General features: G+C 33.8%; 1 protein-coding gene across 2 annotated transcripts in view; it reads right to left on the reverse strand.

The window, feature by feature from the left end:
• Nucleotides 1-5,724: 5,724 nt before the first annotated feature.
• Nucleotides 5,725-24,472, reverse strand: part of LOC149806813 (uncharacterized) — a 92,090-nt gene continuing 73,342 nt past the window's right edge. Inside the window, exon 21 of one of the 2 annotated variants that reach the window (XM_089958031.1) lies at nucleotides 5,725-15,066. In XM_089958031.1, the coding sequence (XP_089814157.1) occupies nucleotides 14,893-15,066 (174 nt within the window). In that variant the 3' untranslated portion in view covers nucleotides 5,725-14,892. The remainder of the gene's footprint in view (nucleotides 15,067-24,472) is intronic. The other variant, XM_089958040.1, reaches the window with a different exon arrangement.

The following is a 24,472-nucleotide window of genomic DNA, read 5'->3' on the forward strand; positions in this document are numbered from 1 at the left end:
TGTATATCGAATTCTAGTTACCGACATACCTACCAACCTACCTAACAAAACAACCCACATACATACTGATGCAAGCCAGGGGTCTTTACTTGACCGATCGGTTGTCAATACTCCAAATTTATTATAATATAATTTATTTATCAATTTGAGACAAATTATGGACAACTGGAATAACAGATAACGAAAGCAAAACAGGAAAAAGCTATCTAAATACAAAACAATAAAAAGGTGACTACATACATACACGTTTATACATACATACATGCATACATACATACATACATACATACACCTTTATACATACATACATACATACATACATACATACATACATACATACATACATACATACGTCTCCGTTTTCCACGAACGCCTATCTGTAAAACAAACAAAACAAAAGCGAACAAAAAACACGCAAAAGAACAAAAACAAAAGACAAATATCAAGCAAGAAAAAAACTGCGCAACATACATCACCTAACGATTTCAATTGATTTGGGCAAATTCTGAAGACAACTAAGCGAAAAACTGAAGAGCAAGTGGTCAGTTTATTGCGAGAATGATTGATGATGGAGTTGAACACAAGACCACCTTTACACGGATTTGACACTCGAGAGGTCTAATCATGACGAATGGAAACCAATCGGCTTACAAAGAGAACGCAGGAGGTGAAATTAATTTTCACTAAAGGCATTCATGACTTTTTCCTGTGTATTATAACCTGCATTCATTGTATCTCAAAGAAACTAGACCAGAACAAATACACCGACAGATCCTGATATATGCCGTTTTTCTACTTATTTATACCGTGCTTGCGAAGGCAGACCCTTATCTATCCTGTTTTAATGCTAATGATTTATATTGAGCTTGTGAAAGCAGATCTGGGTCTACACTGTTCCCAGCTGGGTGAATTTTGCACACTAATAAACAGGGTAATATAAATCTGCAACAAATCGCAATCCAGTGTCCCCTACGTCTCCCCCCCCCCCGACTCCAGACCGTTGTCGCACCTCTTCTATATCGCAAATGTTTGCCGACTAATAATTATTATGATACCAATCTGCACAATCAGAAACACATTCATAACATATTCCTTAGTAAAAAGATTCTAACAAATTTATAACATATTCCTTTGTAACAAAAAAAGTATCTAACAAATTTATTACATATTCCTTTTTAAAAAGTATCTAACAAATTTATAATATATTCCTTAGTAACAAGTATCTAACAAATTTATTACATATTCCTTTGTAAAAAGTATCTAACAAATTTATAACATATTCCTTTGTAAAAAGTATCTAACAAATTTATAACATATTCCTTTGTAAAAAAAAAAAGTATCTAACAAATTTATTATATATTCCTTTGTAAGAAGTATCTAACAAATTTATAACATATTCCTTTGTAAAAAGTATCTAACAAATTTATAACATTCCTTTGTAAAAAAAAAAGTATCTAACAAATATATAACATATTCCTTTTTAAAACGTATCTAACAAATTTATAACATATTCCTTTGTATAAAAAAGTATCTAACAAATTTATAGCATATTCCTTAGCCAAAGAGTATATGTTTATTGGATACAATCAAAATGCAGATCCAGCTGCATTCATCCTTTATACTTTATGTCGTTTCCGTTAAAATTATACAACAATGCAGTCATGTAAAAACCTTTATAGATCTTATTTTGTTGTTCAACAATGTAATACTTGACGAGTTGTTCATTCCTGCATGCTGAGTAACCTGCATCTATACTGTATTAAACAATGAGGTAACCTCTTAACTGAAACCGACAGAAATAACAAAATTTTCATCCTAAATAGGACGTGGGTTGAAGACGAAAACACAGAAACATTCACGTTCCGAAATATTTCTGAGATTGACTATTCAATAGCAATATTTTATGCTACAATTTACGCGTTGATGATTTTAGTATAGCACAATATGACTGACATGATTCACTCGCTACGCAAAACTAAACTTGAATTCACACATCATGCGATTTTTAAAAATGTACACACAAACAGAAAACACACACACACATATCGGTTTGGGAAGCCAAAATGGAAAAAACAAAATAAGCTTAATCTAGCCGGTAACGTTAATTCTGATCAAACTGATGACATAAAGAATAAAGAACATCATGAAAACAAGCAATACTAAATAAAATATGGAACACAAATAAATTATTCATGATATATGTCTCTCAGTTTACAAATTGTTCAATGATTGGAGCTGAAAAACAGTTTCGAAAATAATAGGGTACAAATGATGCTGATAGTAGTAATCAGCCTGATAAATGTTTGTGCATACGATAGTGAGAGGCTCCGGATGGCCTAGTTTTCTAAGGCGCTCGCCTTTATAGATCACTCACGTATCTCACTTCTGTCCGCTTGAGTTCGAGTCTCGGCTCGACCACCGTGGTTATGTGACAAAGACAGCCAGGAGTTTCCCTTGGGTCAGTGGTCCTTCTCGAGGTTGCCCCAGGTTCTTCTTCCACAAAATATTCTGGCCGCCATGCATAATATATCATGTGCTGAAAAATGTCGTTCAACCCCACAAAGCACAAACCAATCGGATAACAGTGTCAAAGTGCATGAAAAAAAAACCCAACATTTAGTTAAGAATATATAAAACGTAAATCACTGCCTAGGAACTAAATTTTACATCCAAAGGGCAAGCAAGAATTACACACAAATAATTTTAAAAAATTACTTAAGAAACACAAAACAAACTAAGAAAACCGAAAAGAAAACAACCAAAATATTTTTGGAAGATTGTCAACGGCTTTGAAAACAAAAGCGACGACTCAAACATTACATTATACACACTACACGAATCTTTAAACAATGTAAACAATATGGCGATAATGACAACCGTAGGGAACTTTCGAATAAATCTGAACAAGGATGATGTTATATTGAATTACCAGATAACGGAGGAAGAGATCCTAAAATGCAATAAATCACTCAACAATAATAAGAAACCATCAAATAATAAAATTATCAATGAAATGTCAAGTATACTTCGGTTATAATGACTTACTTATGTTTCATTTTTTTCAACCTGATACTCGAGACAGGAATAAGCGCAGATTATGGGCTTGAGAGAATCACAAGACCCACATGCGAATTAGGGTTTGACATTTCCAGAAAGGTGTTCGTCCAGTAATAATACTAAACTGCCGCCGTAAATTATTTACTGTTATACTAAATTTCAGAATCAACAAGTTTTGGTTGTCAAAATATAATGGAGGAAAACCAAGCAAGATTCCGAACTGGATACTAAACAAATGGATAATAAACAACAGATAATATCCCCGTACCACATACCGAAAAATATTTCCAAACTTCTGACCACAAAACCCAAACTTCTGACCACAAAACCCGACGTGTTCTTCAATAGATTTTTTTTAACCAAACCTATTTATTCTTATGCATTTTTTCCCGGCAAGGGGACAGAACTCCTGATCGCACACACACATCCTACGCTGACGTGCAAGTTTATTTTTCTCATAAGCTACCTGTGTGGCCCGAGATTTAAAATAAAAATTAAATTTGGCTCATATGCATGTATGTATTGTGTGTGTGTGTGTGTATATATATATATATATATATATATATATATATATATATATATATATATATATATATATATATATAACAATAGCAGAATTTGGTTCTGTTCATTACCAGTGTAGAACAAAGCCCCGTAACGGTTCAAAAGTAATGATTTTATTGACAGACCATTCTTGGGGTTGGGGGCTGGGATTTTATTTTGAAGACATTTTTTTTTCTTTAACATCAATATAATAGTCTTAAGTAATATAATAGAGTTGTTTCCATACTATTTTGAGGGCTGGACACCCACCTCCACTAACATGCCGAGTGCTATGTTCGTTTAGCTCCTTGTCTTGGCTAACCGATTACTCGTAAGGTCATTTCACCTTGTGGGTCACATGGAGCAGCCCTTATATGATATTGCACCTGTGATTGGACGCAAAAACTTACGAATATCACGTCGGTACATGGCAGTGTGTCCTTAAACATCCGTGTTCTCGTTTTTTTTTATAAAAAAAACAGCACTGAAAACGTGAAAAATCTGTAGTACTTGATTACGACGATCAATTTGCTTATTTATATAGTTGTTTAAAATAACTTTCAGAGTGATTTAAGTAATAATCTGGACAAAATATCAATTCAGAAGATCGAGATATTCAAAGTTTAGTTTCCTTTCAAATAATCATTGTTAATATTTGAAACTAATGCAAATATCCCCAACGTTTCTGTTATTTGCCAGTTTAAAATATTTAAATCTCTCAAAGGCATTCTAGCAATAGAATACTTCTGATTTCAACGGAATTGTAAATGTCAAAAATAAATGAAAACGATTTTCGTTGATTGCTGTTACAAACACACACGTTTCAAGGAAATACTGAAACCACAAAAGAAACTAGATGAATGCACGTAACCTTTCCTATAGTACAGCTTGATAGTGCAACCGTTTTTGAGGCATGCATCAGACAAATTTTTTTTAAAAATTAGATCGAGCCATTAGTACACGCTACACTCAGAAACCTTGTCAAGAAAGACGGACGTGCTAAAGAAGGACCCGTTAGTATTTGTTGTGCACCATTCATCTTAACTGTACCAGAAATTCCTGTTGCAGATGGTCTCCACATTGAAGACAAGGTTTCAAATATATTTTTCGGAGAGAGAGAGAGATTCTATTGTTTCAAATTTATGTCCTTAATGGCGATTTCTATGCTTTACCTGTTAAATATTATTAATGAATCACTACTGCAATACATCATATGCCGGCAGATATGGGTCTACGCAGTTTGCAAGAAGTAATGAGTAAAACAAATCAAAATCTACTCTGATCGGTTGGTCCACTATGCGACAGATAAGGGTCTGTTTTTTGTTGTTGAACTTGACTTATAAGCGACTATATATGATTATTACAAGTTGAGCAACTTGCCTTTTGTTTTATGCATTCTTAAATTTCCAGTAATTTCAAGACCTACTGTAAGTGTATCCTTTTTTAAAAGTAATCTTGCAATCACACGACACTGCCATCAAGCCATGATGCTCAAAAAAAAAAATGTGTGGAGCTATGCTTGAGAAAATGTTTTTAAATTAAACTTCTGCAATAAAAATAAATTCACATGCAAATGGAAAACATGCCAAATGAAAAAAAGAAAGGAAAAGATTGTCATCAAAATTAACACAAACACCATAAAAATAAGTACATTACTCCATCAAATCAGATATAAATAAACAGTACAACAGGCAGAAGTCTGGACGATGTAAGTAACTGCATAAGTGATTCTTCTTGTTTCTAATAAATAGAGTTGAAAATATTTTTACCTGTATTTCAGACTCATTTAATTCCCACGGATGAAATCCCTTTTCAGTGATAATCTGCAAATTATTTTATTCTTTACAGCGAAAATTTTTCACTACCTGGAAGTCATAAATTATTCTAACAACTGTCAATGATGTGATGACATTACAAGTGGTAGTTGCATCCATACCATTTTGGTTATAATGAAATGAAATAAGAACTAAAATTTGCTGTCAAACATTCTACACAAATATTTAGTATTTACTGCAGTCATATGGTAATGCTTTATTTTTATTTATTACAAATTCAATTCCATCTTTAAATTGAATGTATTTTCTTTTTATTAAAGCAGATGATTAATAAGACAAGACACGAATGCAACAGTTCTTTCCATTTAATACCATGATAATGGAAATCCCAATTTTTGCAAATGCATTCCAAATGAATGAAAATGGACAAGAAATGATCAATGGAAGCAATAAACACAAAAATCAAAATGCATTTGTGACAATGTAAATGAAATACAACCAGACAGTAGCTCAAATGCAAATGTGAACAGAATGTAAATGTCAATAAGATTTGACATTTCATATATATATAGTGCTTTTAATACCATTTAAGAGGTTGCAGAAACTTCATATGAAAAAATATGAATCTTTACTCAAAATACTTAAGATGAATTCTATGGAACATGGTGACTGGCCTGCAACTTACGATGTGATGACCACACACATTTTGGTTCCTAGATAGTCCAGCAGTAGTGCACTCAATTTGCTTATCAACATTACTATGTTTGATACCAGGCTCCAGGTTTAGTTGATCCCCATGCCGGATTGGTTTCCTCTGTTCTCATGTTTCTTTCACCATGAAAGACCACCTTACACCAACTTCTGAACCATCAAGATCATGTTTACATAAGTTGAAATAACTTGTGCAATTCACATAAAATAAACTAAGTTTAAACTTTAACCATACCACTCACCCAAACTGACTTGCAAAATTTTTAACACCGATCCTTAAAATTAAGCACTGGAATCTGACAACAATAATCAATGACCACTTCTTTGCTTCCTCACTTTAAGTTAATGTGACCACTGGTACTCAACGATAATGATCAATGATCTCGGTTGTTTCCTCACTAAAACAAATTGGCCACTTGGACATCTTCCTACTGACCAGTGCAAACGTACATTAGTGAGACTTATACAGAAGACTTCAAAGTCAGCAAAGTTAATTCTAGAAGTGCCCAATTCTAACTACACTATATTTGAAAGGCAAAATGTATAACACAGTTCATCATTACATGTCATAAAAAACACTGACAGCAACCTAAGTTATTGTGCAAACTCAAATCACACAATTTCAGTTCCTGCAAACCTACTCGGCAAGACTATTTATTTCTTTTAGAATCCGAAACTGACCTGGTCGAATTATAGGCGAAGGAATTATATATTAAATAACTAGCCAATCAATGATGAGGATATGTATTAGATTTTCTTTCTAAAGTGTCTGGAACATATCAAATGATCAGTAGTTACAGATAATGTGTTATAAATACACAGCCAAAACACAGGAGAGTACTTGACTGAGGTGAGATGGCAGTGCCACCTATAAAGTGAGCACTTTAAACCTGGGCCCCAGGCGGCTGTGTGGTCTAAAGCACTCACCTGAAACAATCACTGCCATCTCACTTCTGTCGCATGGGTTTGAGTCTCAGAGCTGTCCAATGTGGGAATGTGAGGTAGCTACCAGTACCTTCCCATGGGCTGGTGGTTCTTACTGGGGATTTCTCTGGGTGTTTCCTCCACCAGTTATACTGGCTGCCATATATAGCCTGTCTTGTGCTGAGAAATGGTGTTAAACCCAAAACAACAACAACAGGCACTTTACACCCCTTGGCCAATTAGGTCCCTGGCAAGTAACTGTAATTCTTCTGAAGCATCTTACTATAATATGAGGAATATAATAATACACTTTTGATAAATATATTGGGAAATAAACCCAGATTTTGATTATCTTACTGTAGGGTAAGGGGCAAATGCATATGGAAATGAACTGATGAAATTTTATATTGCTTAATTTGTCTGTGCTTTTTCTTAAAATGCATGAGAATTTTTTTTTAATATAACAGAAATCAAATACTCAGAAGGAAAGGCAACACCCCCACATTGGTCAATTATAAATAGCACACAAATATTTCAGATTACAATTGAAAACTGCCTGGTCATCCTCCTGACCAGAATTTTTTTATTGCACATATATGCTAGAATTAATAAATACACCATACACATTTGCAATAACCTGTAAACATATGTAAAAGTATAATATTCTGCACAAAATGCTTATTAGTTATTTACCTAAATCTACCTTATGACATAAGTGTATGAGTATTAATAAATGCAACAACAGTTATTATCAGCATGCTGAAGATATTCAATTAAATGTTCTTCAACAGGAATGGTAGTAATATTACAGAAAAATGGCACAACGTCTGAGTTGGCCCTTTCACATTAAAATATCCATAGTTTTACAGCCTTTTAACAGGCAACCATGACAGTAAAAATTGGTAAAATAAAACTCAATGACCTACATAAATGGACAAACAAGTTTAAGAAAAATATTGAACCAAACAGGAATGAAAAGACTCAAAATCATATATGCAAATATGTTAGGAAAACAAAGAAAGGTGCTAAGTACAAAAGAAAAATACTTTAAATTATTATACAAAAAAAAATAATGAAAAAGACTTTTTTCCATCCAGCTATATACAAAAGAAGTAAAGAACCAATTCAAAATTTATTCTGACATTCAGTTGTAACTGAGTGATATCAGGTCGATTTAATTCCATCACTTGAGTACACTGATAGTGAGTAACAATCTCAAACATAACATATTGTGGTTAAATTTGTATTTATTCCTTGTATGTTTTTAATTGTGCCCTAATAGTATTGCTGTGTTTCCTTAAATAAAAGCTACCTCCTTGCTTATCAGCTGAGTCATGGCTGGCACAAGCTATGTGTGAGCACTGCACTTGCCTCCATAAAATCCATAACATCTATTGGCCAAACACGATTTCCAATGTGACCTATATGAAAAGATGGGATGTAAAAACATTTCCCGGGAGATTAAGATGCGCAAGATCAAATGGCTCAGAAATGTAACAAGAATGCCCCAAGAATGGCTACCCAAGGTAGCCCTCAGATGGACTCCAGCTGGTAAGTAATAACCTGGTGAAGGATAGTGATGACTTTACTGGAAGAGATGTAGCACTTTACTGGGGCAAGGTATAAACCATTGCTTATGACCAAACAAGATAGCAAAAGATTGTTGCAGGCTTATATCCCAGATGAGATGACATTGACTAGCTTACAAATTAATCATGCCCTAATATTATTGCTGTGTTTAATTAAAATATAAGCTATCTCCCTGCTTATCAATTGAGTCATGGCTGGCACAAGCTATGTGTGAGCATTGGGCTTGCCACAGGATGCTGTTTGCAGTGAGGCACCAAATCAAAGTGGTGCAAAAATCAGGCAAGAGAGCTAAAATGAAATGGAACCTTTGTTTTTTCTTCATACAAAAATATTTTTATTGGTCATAACTTAATATTAATGTTGTTAGTAGCTTTCAAATCAGCAAATATTGTAATGGGGGCTGGAGGCCAAATATCTGTTTTGCACAGGGCACCATATTGCCTCATGTTTGTTAAAATAATTAGTCCTACAGGGTCTATGCAGTTTGCAATTGGCTCTGACTTATAAAGGAGCATAAATGGTATTCTATGCAAAATACAGTACTGATGTTTTGACATCTTAGCACTTAAAAGAAGGAGAAAAATTATACTTGATGTTGACTTAAACCTTCAGCATGCTGTAAATTATTCACTTTTCTTGGTCACTATTTTAATGCTTTATTGTTTCTTTCATCTGTATATTGTGAAATTTTAAAAATTCGAAAATTTGAATTACATATTGCTCATAAACTTACTGCCTCAGGAGTGTGAATTTAACTGCCAAGACCAATTTAAATTACTAGAAAGCAAAATCTCCTCTTAAATAGTACTGATGTACCATATTTTGAGTTAAATATAATACACAGGCAGTGGCACAGTAAGGCATACATACAGATGTACATGTGTAACATAGAAAATCACATTGAAAGTTTCAGCCCTGTTATATTACATACACAAGAAAAATGCAAGGCCATGCCCCGATAAGTGGGGAGACACTGGTGATTACATTTCTTTAAAATATATCAAATAATATTCTCACAATATTTTAACATGATTTTTTTTAAAATCATGTCTGTTTAAGCAAGTAATTAATATTAACAAAAAGAACATACCTAATGGACCTCTGAGAATGCTGACCAGACAGACTTCAAATAGTCATCTGCAAGTGTAATTTGCAAATTTCTTTGGAGTAGTATGGTGCTCTCTTTTTAAACTGGTCAAATCAGCTTAATGGTTTTAAGCACAAGTTTAAAGGGTTGTCTGTATTTAGTAACAATGGCCATATTAGACTGCAGACTGGCATGGGAATCTGGATTGATGAAAAGCAATGAATGATGCACGATGGGCACAGGATACGGGGTCATACCATAAATTTATTTGGCAGTAACAAGCCTATTGATTTAGAGTTCAGTAAGATGCTTTCTGCATAGAACTTGATATATACAATGAACTACATCAATGAAACAATGTAAAATAATAAAATACTGTGCTATTATGATGCTTATAGCTAGGTCCCTGTCAGTCTCTAATCACTCAATTGATAAAACTATATTTAGACATAGCAATATACATGTAGTTTTAAGGTGTCAAGTGAATATTCTCATGTTTAGAGTGTGTCATTTTTCTTCGTCTTCATATTACTGTAGGAAGTTACAAAGTGGTACAGTCATCAGTGTGCAAGATTTGTGAATAAAGTGTTTTGGATTCAAATCCTACTATTGGATCAGTGCAGGTTTGCTACCATGGTGTGTCTCTGGAAAAGGCACTTTATTCCAACTGCATCAGGACTAAATAATCTGTAACTGATGCTGTATCATAAAACAAATTAACAATATTACTGTCAAACTGGCAAATATTTGCAGCATTAAATTGTTTTTATTTCTTGGATCAAAAAAGTTGCATTGTAATATTTGTGGTTTCAATGTTTAGTAGTCTGACTGTCCAAGAAGTCACAGCTTCTGTCAGAGGGAATATTTTGTCATCATAATCTTTAGTCATCTGACTGCCAAAGAAGTCTTAGCTGTAGTAAAAGGAATTGTCATTGTAACTCTTGGTTGTTTACATGACAAATAAGTCATAGCTTTTGTTGGAGGGAGTATTTTGTCATCATTTTTGTTAGTCTGAATGTCAAAGAAGTCATAGTTTTTTCCGAAGGAATTATTTTATCATAATAATTTTTGCATTCCCCTTCAATTGACTACAACAATTACAGAAAATTTAGCTGCTGCAAAAAACTCTTGTACAGTATTACAAGTGACTTACTGATAGTACTGAGATAATGAAAGAATACTTTACACGTAGAAAACTGATACAAGAAGTAACTGCATATATGGTGCATGATTTTATTCCCTGGCCAAACAAAAAGTCTTTTGTCACATATTACATATAATAAGATCCATAGATATTGCTCTAAGTACCATGTGGATTTGTAACACGTAATTGTTACATTGGTCTTTAATGGCACATCAATGGATGAAAGGCTATATCAGCTAATGTAACTGGAGTAAAAGTGACTTATCCAGAGAATACCATGGTGACCAAACTCCCTCCCACCAGTCTGGGCAGGATTCAAACCAAACTCCACACAAACCACTAACATACTATGGAAGAATTTTCTTGCAGCTGTATATTTCAAAATATGCATAACAACAAAGCATTTTCTTTTACCTTTTTTCATCAGGTAACATGTACCTCTTTTTGAAACAATACAGAGTGAAACAATCTGCCTTTTGTTGACATTTTTATTCTTGTAGAAATCGGACAAATGCAATAAGACAGGAAGAAGATGTAGTGGATACAACTTCGTATATTTTGCACTGATTCTGTAAATTCATTATCAGACATTCAGTGATCATTAGAAGAATATGAGCTTTCTTTACATGGCAGAAACTAAGATAAATTAATCTACATGCCCTGATAAATATAATTAATATCACATTGGCTGGCTCTAAAATAAATTAATGTATTTGTACCCATACTGCGTACTGTTGGATTGAATTTTTCAGATATGTACATAAATCTGAAATAAATCTGCACATATACTAACGTTACAAGCTGATGCATGTAGATGCATATATGTACATATATATGTACCAAAGGTCAGGCTGAAGTGAAATTGTTCAACAAAAGTTATCTTGAATCTTACCTTGGGCAAGATAATTCTGTCCTACCCTCGGGACTGAACTGTTGTGTTACCCTAAAGTACAAGTCAGATGGGTCATGTATGCGCATTGACTCATTTTAAATTAAATATAAATATACACTATTCTTTCAAAATTTAACACTTTTTATCTTTAACCAAATTGTATTCAATCCTGATTATTGAATCCTCTGCACCAAGAAACTTCCAAACAAAAATTATCTATCGCTATGGACTTTTACAATGGTGGCCATGTACTAAACTTGGGTCAAAATAGGAGCACATTGAGTGGAATCATCACAACTGGGGGTAGTACGAATTTGTTTATCAATATCGTTAGCTTTCACTGCGACGTCACAATGCACAACATTCAATCCAGATTTTACTGGATCACACCTTTAGGTTCATTTTGTCCAAAAATGTCTATGTACTTTAACATTGATTTTGCCTTATGCACCTCTCGGAGCATCTACATAATGACCTTCCAAAGGAATCTGGATGTACACAAATCCAAATGAAGTGAATACTTGCCACTTAAAGGTATGTAGAATCAAATTCTAAAAAAAATGACAGCCATAACTGAAATAGTCGGTGTTGAATGCGCACATGACCTGTGTAACTTGTACTTTAGGATCTGATGAGGTCAAACAGGAAAAAACTGCATATATTCCAAATATTTATTTCCCAAAAAAAAAGATTAAAGGTTAAATAATATCAATAACATAAGTGTTCTGGATATAACTACCATGTAAATCCAACAATCAAATAGACACCATGTGAACTTGTCTTGGTAGTAAAATAATGTCTGCAGTGGGTAACAAAACGAATCTACTTGTAATGATTAAATTTTCTTTCCATGACTTAGAAAACATTGCATTTAACAGAAAACTTTCCCAATGGGTTGGATCTTCCAACTCCAACCCCATCTCCTTTTCACAACATTAGGGGACACTGTGTATGTTTCGGATTTGTTTGCCAAGTTCCTTGATTTGCTTGGATTATAAGCTCAGCCTAGCTAGAAGAACAATGTTAAAAAACACCTAAACATAGTTATTTAAATGCATTCTTACATGTTATTTTCATAGCTACATATGGCAAAATGTCGCAAGATTTCTCACATAATATGATTTAATGAAGACATATTGTGTACAAATTAAACAAAATGACACAATATTTCAAAATCTTTGAGGTTGAATATTGTAAAAGCTTAAATCTCTTGGCAGATGTACATTAGACTAGATACACATTTGTATATTAATTAAATTACATGCAGGACAAAGAACACTGACAAATTAAAACAACTGGCACTGTAAAAATTCATTGAAAGTCTTGCCCACAAAAAATGTCACTTTGCAATCAACACTCGATACCAACAAACACAATTTTAACAAACATGACTTTTCATGAATTTTCCAACAAAAAACTTAATTTCTAAATAGAGTTTTAAGTATATTTAGCAACATCATTCATGAATATTATATATAATGCTGACCCAAAATTTGTGAAAATTATATTCTAAAATGTTATGAATTTACCCCCACCCGCCCACAATTTTATACTAAAATGTTATGATCTACAGTAGTTTACCTTTAGACCACAATGGATATGTAATTAAACTACTGTATTTATTTGCCTGTATATATGGAAACAGCCAAGTGTACACAGCATACACTCTGATCTCCCTGCACATACTACAATGGTAAATCAGGGCCTGAACTGTATTGCTTTCAATAAATTCTAAGCAAAAACAAGAAGCTGGCTATGGCTTCGTGTCCAGCCCACACTCATGCTTTTGGTAAAATGGTGTTGTACACATCATGATGTATGCAAATAACATGACCCTGTTGAAAACTGTGCTTGAGAACTGACCATATAAAAGAACTGAAATACTGAGGTTAATATATGGTGTGGATGGACATAAAAATGGACATATGAATGGAAGGAGAGACATACAGACTGATGAATTGACACCAAGGTCAATGTGAAGGTTCTACCAATGCAGGCATGACAACAGATCAAGGTTTACACTGTTTAAAGCTATGTGCTCAAAATGGATAAATACAGTATGAACAAAGTCTAATGTTAATCCACTAATCTTGACTGCAAACTAGGAATGTGTTCATGGAACATGAATGTCTCAGCACAGTGACCAAGAAACTTAAACAGACTAATGGAACAATCATAACATTATAAGCCTCATGATGGGGCACTTAAGACTGTACAACAACTCTAGAAAAAAAAACAGTAAGTAAAAGGCAAATATGAAGCTAAACTGTGTGTGATCCCTATGAGGCTCATGACATGACAGAGTTATCCCCCTTTGCTTATACAGGCAAATCAAAACACTTCTTTACATGATGATACCAATTCTGTGGAAATAGAGAACTACAATTCGTCCAAAACACTACTGAGACTGAACCTCCAATGTCCAACTGGATCTAATAAATTTATAAAACAAAAGCCTCAAAAAATTTCTTTCTATTAGAAATTTACCAAGTCCAGACTATTTTTCAAACAAATTATACAATGAAATATCATGCTCTCTTTCATATCTCTTTCAAACAAGTTATCTGTGTTTAATTTGCAAATATCATTTCTTTTGTGCAAATGAATAACAGCTCATCAAAAATATTCTGAACAACCCTTTGTAAATTAAAAAATTAAATTTAGGAAGAATTAATTAGAAATTGCATTACCAGAATTCAAATGAGCCCTACAGGTGTTAAAATTGTGACAATGTTTTGGCAGTTTCACCATTACCACCTCTAACTTGGACCAAACATCAAGAGCTTGGTATTTCAGTGTACTGAGGAAAGAATGGCAAGACTGGATAAAGTTAAGATAAAAACAACCTTTCTTTGCCTGTATTGACAAGGCTGGCTAAATCTTTTCCTTGATCTAGCCAGGGTACCCGTCTCAAACTCGTACTTGACAAACCATAGACTTTATGAGTGCTATATCTCTCCTAAAACAAGAACAGTTGAATTTCTAATTCTTTATATGTAGTATAAGTACTAAAAGAGACACAAGTAATACATGTAAAGAAATACAATTCAACCTTTATATTGTAACAATATACTTTGATTTGGCTACAAAGATGTTTAGATGCAGTAACATGGAATAAATTATGAGATAACATGGTGATATAAAATGTGATAACTGATTATTATTATGGCTACACTGCACTGTCAGGAACTTCTCCACGACTAAGTGCCAGTGCAAATTTATAATCTTCCTCCTCCTGTTTGGCTTTTGCTTTCTGTCGTTCAAACTCATCCCAACCAGAGGTCTTTGTTGATGATGATGACCCTGAACTTCCCCATCCATGTTGGTCAGTTTCTGAATTGAACTGAAATGTAAAATACAAAACAATATATATGTAAGCAAATTGAAGAAACTTTTAGAAAGTGTTGTCCATATTATTAGCAAAGACTTTTTTCCCCCTCAAAATTACATCATAAACTTATGGGCCTTAAGTTCATAGATAGAGTTTTATGAAATATTAAACCTAATATCAATCAACACAAAGCAGAGGTCAATGTGATAGGATATGTTTCTTGATATTCACACTAATCAGGGACTATACTTATGTTATTATTCTGTTTAATGCAGAATGTCATTTAACATGTCTTCAAATAAATGAAACGGATTATGTTTGTATGGTATCTCAAATATAACAGTATGTGAAATGGCTTTTCAGCTGTATGATATCATAAATATCACAAATATAACAATATGTCATAGACAGGTCAATTATATCATGTCAAGATGTTGATTTATCACACATGACACTATGTATGAGCCACTAAATTAAAATAAATGTCATATAGTAATACTAAAAACATTATTTTCTACTTCAAATTGATTGCTATGAAAGCCATATGGTTGCTAAGGATGCTGCCAAAACCATGAATTCTGTACAATGGGTCATAAGGGACATTTCCAAAAAGTTCAATAAAAATTGGCACAAAAAATAAATTTTTCACCTGGTTGCTATGGAAGCCAAACATTTGATTGACAGGGTACTTAAAATACAACTATGGTTGAACAGCTCATATGGTAAATTCCAACAAAGAATGATGTCAAAAGTACATTTTCCACCTGGTTGCTAAGGAAGCCAATAGCTGCTGTGAATGTTACCTAAAACTCAGCCCTGGTCATTCTTGTATGAAACATTTTAAAGTTATATCAAATAGGTCAAGCAATTTTTATTTTTGAGATATTAAAAATGCATTTTCCCCCGATTGCTATCATAAGTCAAACAGCCATAAATGAGGCTGCCATGTGTGTGTGTGTGAGTTTTTAATGTAGCTTTAAAAACTGTTAAGTGCTGTTGCTGTGATTTTGGCAGTGTGGCAGTTGATAGTGATGTCTAGCACTGGGGCATAATGCTGAAGACACCTAGGATCATGTTCCACCCAGTCACATTATCCTGACATTCGGCCGACCAGTCCTAACACTAGAATCTTAATGATGAGCACCAAGCATAGCAGCTGCTAGCACCATTTTTATAAGTCTTTGGTAAGATTCTGCCAGATTTCAAACCCACATACGAGGTGGACGCTCTGCGAACTTAGGCCACCGGAGCAGTGAAGGTCACCATGACCACAAGTATTATACAGCATGACAGAAAGATCACCTCCACAATGTCTCCTCCTACCTGATGTACCTTATGGTTTTAGAGATATTGACAAAAATATAATACCGATCTGGTTGCCTTGAAAGCCAAACACTTGCTAGGAAAGCCATTAACGATGATGAAACTTTTGGTGAAGTGTGTCATATAGAAAATTCTTGTAAAATCTGATCAACAAGTTACAAACCAGGCATTCTATATCAAAAACATGTTTTCCACCTGATTCTAGTTTGATGGAATCCATATGGTTTATACAGAGGCCGCTTAAAACAAGTTTTGTAAAACATGTAATGAGGAACATTTTAAAAAGTTTAATTAAAGCTGGCACAGTGCTTAAATATTAAGTGATTATTTTAATATATATATTTTTTGGTGTACCTACTGAGTGAGTTTAGTATGTTTCTGGATCCCAAAAAGACAAACAGTTGCCAGGCCCCCCAACCCCCAATACAACATGATATCAAATATCATCAGGAATAGGTCTGAAAATTCTAATAAAAACTGGGTTGGCCATTTTTAACATTTGAAGAATGTCCTAAAATGTTGATGGACACAGGAGCCATAACAATGGCTGTACAAGTCATGGTCATAGGTTACTGAATAAATTGGATAAATAAAATGTATTGAAAGAAAAATATTTAAATCACATTTCAAATTTACTTAATTTCAGTTTAATAAATTCTGTCAACATTCATGCTTTAAAGTATTTTTCTTGCAGGACTATCTTTTTCTTAGTTTATCTGGAAGGTTTTACCTTCCTACAGTTTCCCCAACATTTATTTTAACATTACAGCAAATTAGTTTTAACTGACACAAAAAAGCCAGGATAGTGTTGATGAGCCATAAAATCCTGTACTTATATAAACTAAAATAATTTTATTTCTTTGTCTTCCAACCACTTATTTATTTATAATAATATTTATTCTGTACCTTAAAAACCCTAGTTTGGTGGAAGACAACTGTAGCACCCATGATTTATACAACAGTTAAATCAGTTACAGTAAATGACAAATATTTAGTTTTTATTTATTAAACAAAATATAAAAATTAAGATTAAATCTAATTCAGCATTACTCAAAACCACCTGCAAGCTATACTATGATGTTCAAAGGATTATGTCATATCACGGAAATTACACTAGGTGTTTGACAAGGGTACCTCATGTAATTCACCCTGGACAATTACTCTACACTAGGTGTTTGACAAGGGTATCTCATATAATTCACCCTGGGCAATTACCCTACACTAGGTGTTTGACATGGTTACCTCATGTAATTCAGCCTGGACAATTACTCTACACTAGGTGTTTGACTATGGTACCTTATGTAATTTACCCTGGACAATTACTCTACACCAGGTGTTTGATAATGGTACCTTATATAATTCAGCTACTGTCTCCTAAACACTATGCTGGGCTCCTTACAAAAGCTCCAGTCATATTACCAACTGTGCAATGAACGGTTGTCAGGGAACAATTAACCAATAAAATTTTGTCACGAGTCCCAGACAATATGCCAGACAACTATGCCAAAATATGTAAGAGTCCCAAATAATATGCTAGACAACTATGCCAAACTACAGGAGAGTCCCTGACAATATGCCAGACAACTGTCTTAAACTACAGGAGACACCCCTGACAATATGCCAGACAACTATGTCAAACTAAGGAGAGTCCCTGACAATATGTCAGACAACTATGTCAAACTAGAGGAGAATCCCTGACAATATGCCAGACAATTATGCTAAACTTCATGAAAGTCCCTGTCAATGTGCCAGACAAGATTTACTTAACAATGAATCCTACACACGATTCTTGATATTTAAATAAATATCCCTAAAGACGAAAATAAATCATACACATATTTTACAAATCAGAGGTTAATCAAAGGAACTAGTCACTGTGCAGACAATATAACTTCACTTGTTATGCTGCCAAAATTAGATCTTTGGTATATAAAAAAAATCATTAACATGCTAGTCATCTGCTTATACAATTGTCGAAATATGGCCATAATTATACAATTAACAAAATATGGCCATAATTATACAATTAACAAAATATGGCCATAATTATACAATTAACAAAATATGGCCATAATTATATAATATACAAAATATGGCCATAATTATATAATTTACAAAATATGGCCATAATTATACAAATGATTAAACATGACCTATAATTATTAAATTGACAAAATAGGGCCATAATTATACAATTGACAAAATATGGATGTAATAATACAATTGACAAAATATGGCTGTAATAATACAACTGACAAAATATGGCCATAATTATACAATTGACAAAACATGACCAATAATTATGAAATTGATAAAATATGGCCTTAATTTTACAACAGACACAATATGGCTGTAATTGTTTATAATTTTAAAAGGATATACAGTGTCAGATAATCAGAACAAGTCTATTATAGTATCAGTACACATCTAAATAAGCCATCTCAGTTGTCAACATGGAGAACTTTGTAATATTTATGACAAAGGTGACATACTACAAGTAGACATGGAGAGAGCAATCAAATGACAAACCCTAGGACAATTTTTTCTTCAAGCCCCGTTACATCATAGCTCAGAAAGGTATGTTATATTTCAAAGTTGGCCCCGAATGGTGATTCACAATTCATGTTATAACCAACCAACCATAAATGAATTTTATTTTGCACAGAAAACACACAATAATAATGATAAGACCAACTATTAATTATAGGTTACTGCATTTGTATGGGAAAATATGAACTAGTTTTTCAGATGAAAATACTGCACAACCTTGGGAGTGCAGATATCCATCCAACAAAACAAACAAGTTCATATTTTCCCCCACAAATGCAGTAACCTTTTCATTATATGCTCATTTTCTACCTAAGGCTTAATTATGTAAACAAAATACACTACACCAAACAAAGTAACTGAATGTATGCCGTATTCCAAACTAAATACACAAGCACAGATTCATCATTACACAACAACATTATTAATGCACACATAACTCCGCCCAGATAAATTTGAACTTAGTCATGCGCTAGACATAACTTTCAAAATAAAATGATGTTTTGGTCTACTTAAAATTGAAATTTGGAGTCATACTGTGAATGAATGTACATTGCAACAACTTTTCCATTTGATCTGGAATGAATAGATTTTGGTATTTTTGTCATTTCTATAAAATTTCATGATTATGGACAGGATTTATCTGTGCAAATTCTACTTGAAGTACATTGGATTTCAGCAGTGAAGGAGCAGCATGTTGACATCTGCAAGTTTGTTTCTGTTCTGTCACTGAATGTTTGAAATCATAATGTGGTAAAAATATGAAGTCTTTCAACTGCAATTATCAAAAAGATGCTATGGAATATAATGTTTATTTCATTTTGAGTGCACTGAAGAAGATGTAATTGCACTTGGAATATAGTCAAAATTACAGTACAATTTCCAAATGTATAATCAAGCTTGAGAACCCATGATATGGCTCAAGTAATTCGTATTTGAAGACCTAAGAAAGTACATTCTGTCCAATTCAGGATGTAAAACTAAGTATATTTTTTGCCATTCTTAATACCATCTAAAGAAGACAGTTTATGCCTTGTCACTTGCATGTTATTTTTAGGGACCTAGCAATTTTATGAAATCTGGCATCTGTCACCCGCCTAAATCCAAAACATTGTATCAAAAAAGTAAACACTGAATGTAGCAAAGCAACTGGTATGTGGCAGTTCACCAAACATCTGCTTTAGTTCATTCAGAAACAAATTTAATCAACCAAAATGTAAAGCGCCTACTACGTGAGTGTACATGATTTGTTTACAAAGTAGTTATCATACAGCCATCGCTGCACATTTCTGATATCACCATCAGTTGCCTGCTTCATTGAAAGTTTCTTATGTGAGTCTATGAATTCATCCACATTGTCATCTTTGTCATCTCTACTTTCAAATGGCTCAAACGGTTTACTTCATCCACAGACAAATAAAAAAAACAAAGGTGCTGGAGTCTGCATCTTATGTTTGTTTACAATAGCAAGCAGTTCCTTTATGAGTACAACATGAATTGTGTGTGCAAGTGCAATATCGAAAAATACTGAAAGATTCTGACGAAGTAAAATTAACAGAGAAAAATATAATTACAAAACATGAAATACGAGTTCAAAAATCTCGTATTTTTCACAACCTCCCAGCATTCAATGAGATTGTCTTGTGAACATATTACTTCACAGTATATGTGGTCAATCTGATATAAATCTATCATTATTTTAAGTTAAAATTACACACGTGTACATTTATATCTGAAACAACACAAGCTAACTCAGTGAACTTTTTTGTCCCCATCATATCACAATGCTGTCACCAAAATTATATATTGATGAAATCAGATTGTGGACCTTGTGAAAATATGTCAAGTTACTAGGCAGACACAGAAAGTTTTCATGTCTATCCTAAAGGCTATCAGTGTAAAAGTGAAGAAATGATGGGGGTTTTTTGTTGACGCTGTCTCCCAGATCTGATGTTGTTAATTTGGCTGAATTGCACACTCTGTCCTCTGATCTTTCTATAGCAAGAGTGTGCACCTGGACATGTATGGTAATGATATGTGTCAGGAACACTAGGGAGAAGAGATTCCTCCATCTTTGCCATATATCATGTTTTTCTCCTAGGTTTTTCAAATATCCTTGAGTGAATTGTTCTTCCAAGTTCAGGATTCATCATGCATCACATAAATCTTCCATCAATGTATTGGATTAACCAGAGTTCCTTGGAGATGGATGATCTGTCCTGATGTAATTGTCTTTTTGGACAGCCATCTAAAATGTGTTAGGTTTACTAAGAAGTTTTCAGTAGATTCCTGATTTGGTTGAGAAGTCTGTACTTCATATGGCAGGGCCCAGAGTGGCCACATGGTCTAAAGCGCTCTCCATTATGGATCACTGCCATCTCAGCTCTGCATAGGATTGAATCTTGGATTCTGCCAATGTAGGTATGTGAGAAAGCTTGCCAGTAGCTTTTTGTGAGTCAGTGGTTCTTTCCGGTGTTTTCCCTGGTTCTTCCTCCACCATCAATACTGGCTGCCATGTATAGCCTATCATGTGCTGAAAAATGGTGTTAAAGTGCATGGTGTTGTTCTTACATCAATTATAGTAAATTTATATTTAGAATATTGTGACAGGCATGAAGCAAGTCTTTTACTGCATCAGTTCTGTCAGGATGAGTTCAAGCATGGTCTTCTAAGATTAAATGGTCCAAGAAATTGCATATTTTATGTGTTCAGCATCAAGCTTGATTCCAGCAATCTTTCAAAATCAAATTCATGTCCTTAAAGCCTTTATGAAAATATCATTGTGATATGATTATGTTATTCATTTAGTTTACTGGTATGATTATATCATCCATGTAGATTACAGGTATGATTACAACATCAATGTAGATTGCTAGTATAATCATGTCATCCATGTAGATTACTGGTATGATTACATCATCTATGTAGATTACAGGTATGATTATGTCATCCATGTAGATTACTGGTATGATTACATCATCAATGTAGATTGCTAGTATAATCATGTCATACATATAGACTGCTGGTATAATCATGTTATCCATACAGAATACTGGTATGATTACATCATCAATGCAGATTGCTAGTATAATCATGTCATCCATACAGAATACTGGTATGATTACATCATCAATGCAGATTGCTAGTATAATCATGTTATCCATACAGAATACTGGTATGATTACATCATCAATGCAGATTGCTAGTATAATCATGTCATCCATATAGAATACTGGTATGATTACATCATCAATGTAGATTGCTGGTATAATCAGGACATCCATGTAGACTGCTGGTATAATCATGTTATCCATACAGAATACTGGTATGATTACATCATCAATGCAGATTGCTAGTATAATCATGTCATCCATATAGAATACTGGTATGATTGCATCATCAATGTAGATTACAGGTATGATTATGTCATCCATGTAGATTACTGGTATGATTACATCATCAATGTAGATTACTGGTATAATCATGTCATACATATAGACTGCTGGTATAATCATGTTATCCATACAGAATACTGGTATGATTGCATCATCAATGTAGACTGCTAGTATAATCATGTCATCCATAAAGAATACTGGCATGATTACATCATCTATGTAGATTACAGGTATGATTATGTCATCCATGTAGATTACTGGTATGATTACATCATCAATGTAGATTACTGGTATAATCATGTCATACATATAGACTGCTGGTATAATCATGTTATCCATACAGAATACTGGTATGATTGCATCATCAATGTAGATTGCTGGCATAAGGACATCTATGTAGACTGCTAGTATAATCATGTTATCCATTTAGAATACTGGTATGATTACAACATCAATGTAGATTGCTGGCATGAGGACGTCTATGTAGACTGCTGGTATAATCATGTCATCCATAAAGAATACTGGCATGATTACATCATCAATGTACATTGCTAGTATAATCATGTCATCCATATAGAATACTGGTATGATTACATCATCAATGTAGATTACTGGTATAATCAGGACATCCATGTAGACTGCTGGTATAATCATGTCATCCATATAGAATACTGGTATGATTACATCATCAATGTAGATTGCTGGCATGAGGACGTCTATGTAGACTGCTGGTATAATCATGTCATCCATAAAGAATACTGGCATGATTACATCATCAATGTACATTGCTAGTATAATCATGTCATCCATATAGAATACTGGTATGATTACATCATCAATGTAGATTACTGGTATAATCAGGACATCCATGTAGACTGCTGGTATAATCATGTCATCCATATAGAATACTGGTATGATTACAACATCAATGTAGATTGCTGGCATGAGGACGTCTATGTAGACTGCTGGTATAATCATGTCATCCATAAAGAATACTGGCATGATTACATCATCAATGTACATTGCTAGTATAATCATGTCATCCATATAGAATACTGGTATGATTACATCATCAATGTAGATTACTGGTATAATCAGGACATCCATGTAGACTGCTGGTATAATCATGTCATCCATATAGAATACTGGCATGATTACATCATCAATGTAGATTGCTGGCATGAGGACGTCTATGTAGACTGCTGGTATAATCATGTCATCCATAAAGAATACTGGCATGATTACATCATCAATGTACATTGCTAGTATAATCATGTCATCCATATAGAATACTGGTATGATTACATCATCAATGTAGATTACTGGTATAATCAGGACATCCATGTAGACTGCTAGTATAATCATGTTATCCATACAGAATACTGGTATGATTACAACATCAATGTAGATTGCTGGCATGAGGACGTCTATGTAGACTGCTGGTATAATCATGTCATCCATAAAGAATACTGGCATGATTACATCATCAATGTACATTGCTAGTATAATCATGTCATCCATATAGAATACTGGTATGATTACATCATCAATGTAGATTACTGGTATAATCAGGACATCCATGTAGACTGCTGGTATAATCATGTCATCCATATAGAATACTGGTATGATTACATCATCAATGTAGATTGCTGGTATAATCAGGACATCCATGTAGACTGCTGGTATAATCATGTCATCCATACAGAATACTGGTATGATTACATCATCAATGTAGATTGCAGGTATAATTATGTCATCCATGTATTCTACTGGTATGATTAAGTCATCCATGAAGATTGCTGGTGGTGGTTGTTGTCATTTTGGGTTTAACAGTTCTCAGTGCAAGAAAATCTATACATAGCAGTCAGTATAACTGGTGGAGGAGGAACCTAGGAAAACCCAGGAAAGAACCGCCAACCCATTGGAAGTTACTGGCAGCTTTCTCACATACCCACACTGGCTGAGTCTGAGACTCAAACTCACACTGACAAAGGTGAGATGGCAGTGATCATTAAAGGTGGGCACTTTTGACCACTCGCAGCCACCTGGGGCACTTTAGACTGCTGGTATACTAAAGTTACATATGTGAACTGCTGGTATACTGAAGTTACCCATCTGGACTGCTGGTATAATTATGCCATCCAAGTCATCCA

This window comes from Sinohyriopsis cumingii, chromosome 1, assembly GCF_028554795.1.
Source record: "Sinohyriopsis cumingii isolate HCF-2022 chromosome 1, ASM2855479v2, whole genome shotgun sequence".
Classification (NCBI taxonomy): domain Eukaryota; kingdom Metazoa; phylum Mollusca; class Bivalvia; order Unionida; family Unionidae; genus Sinohyriopsis; species Sinohyriopsis cumingii.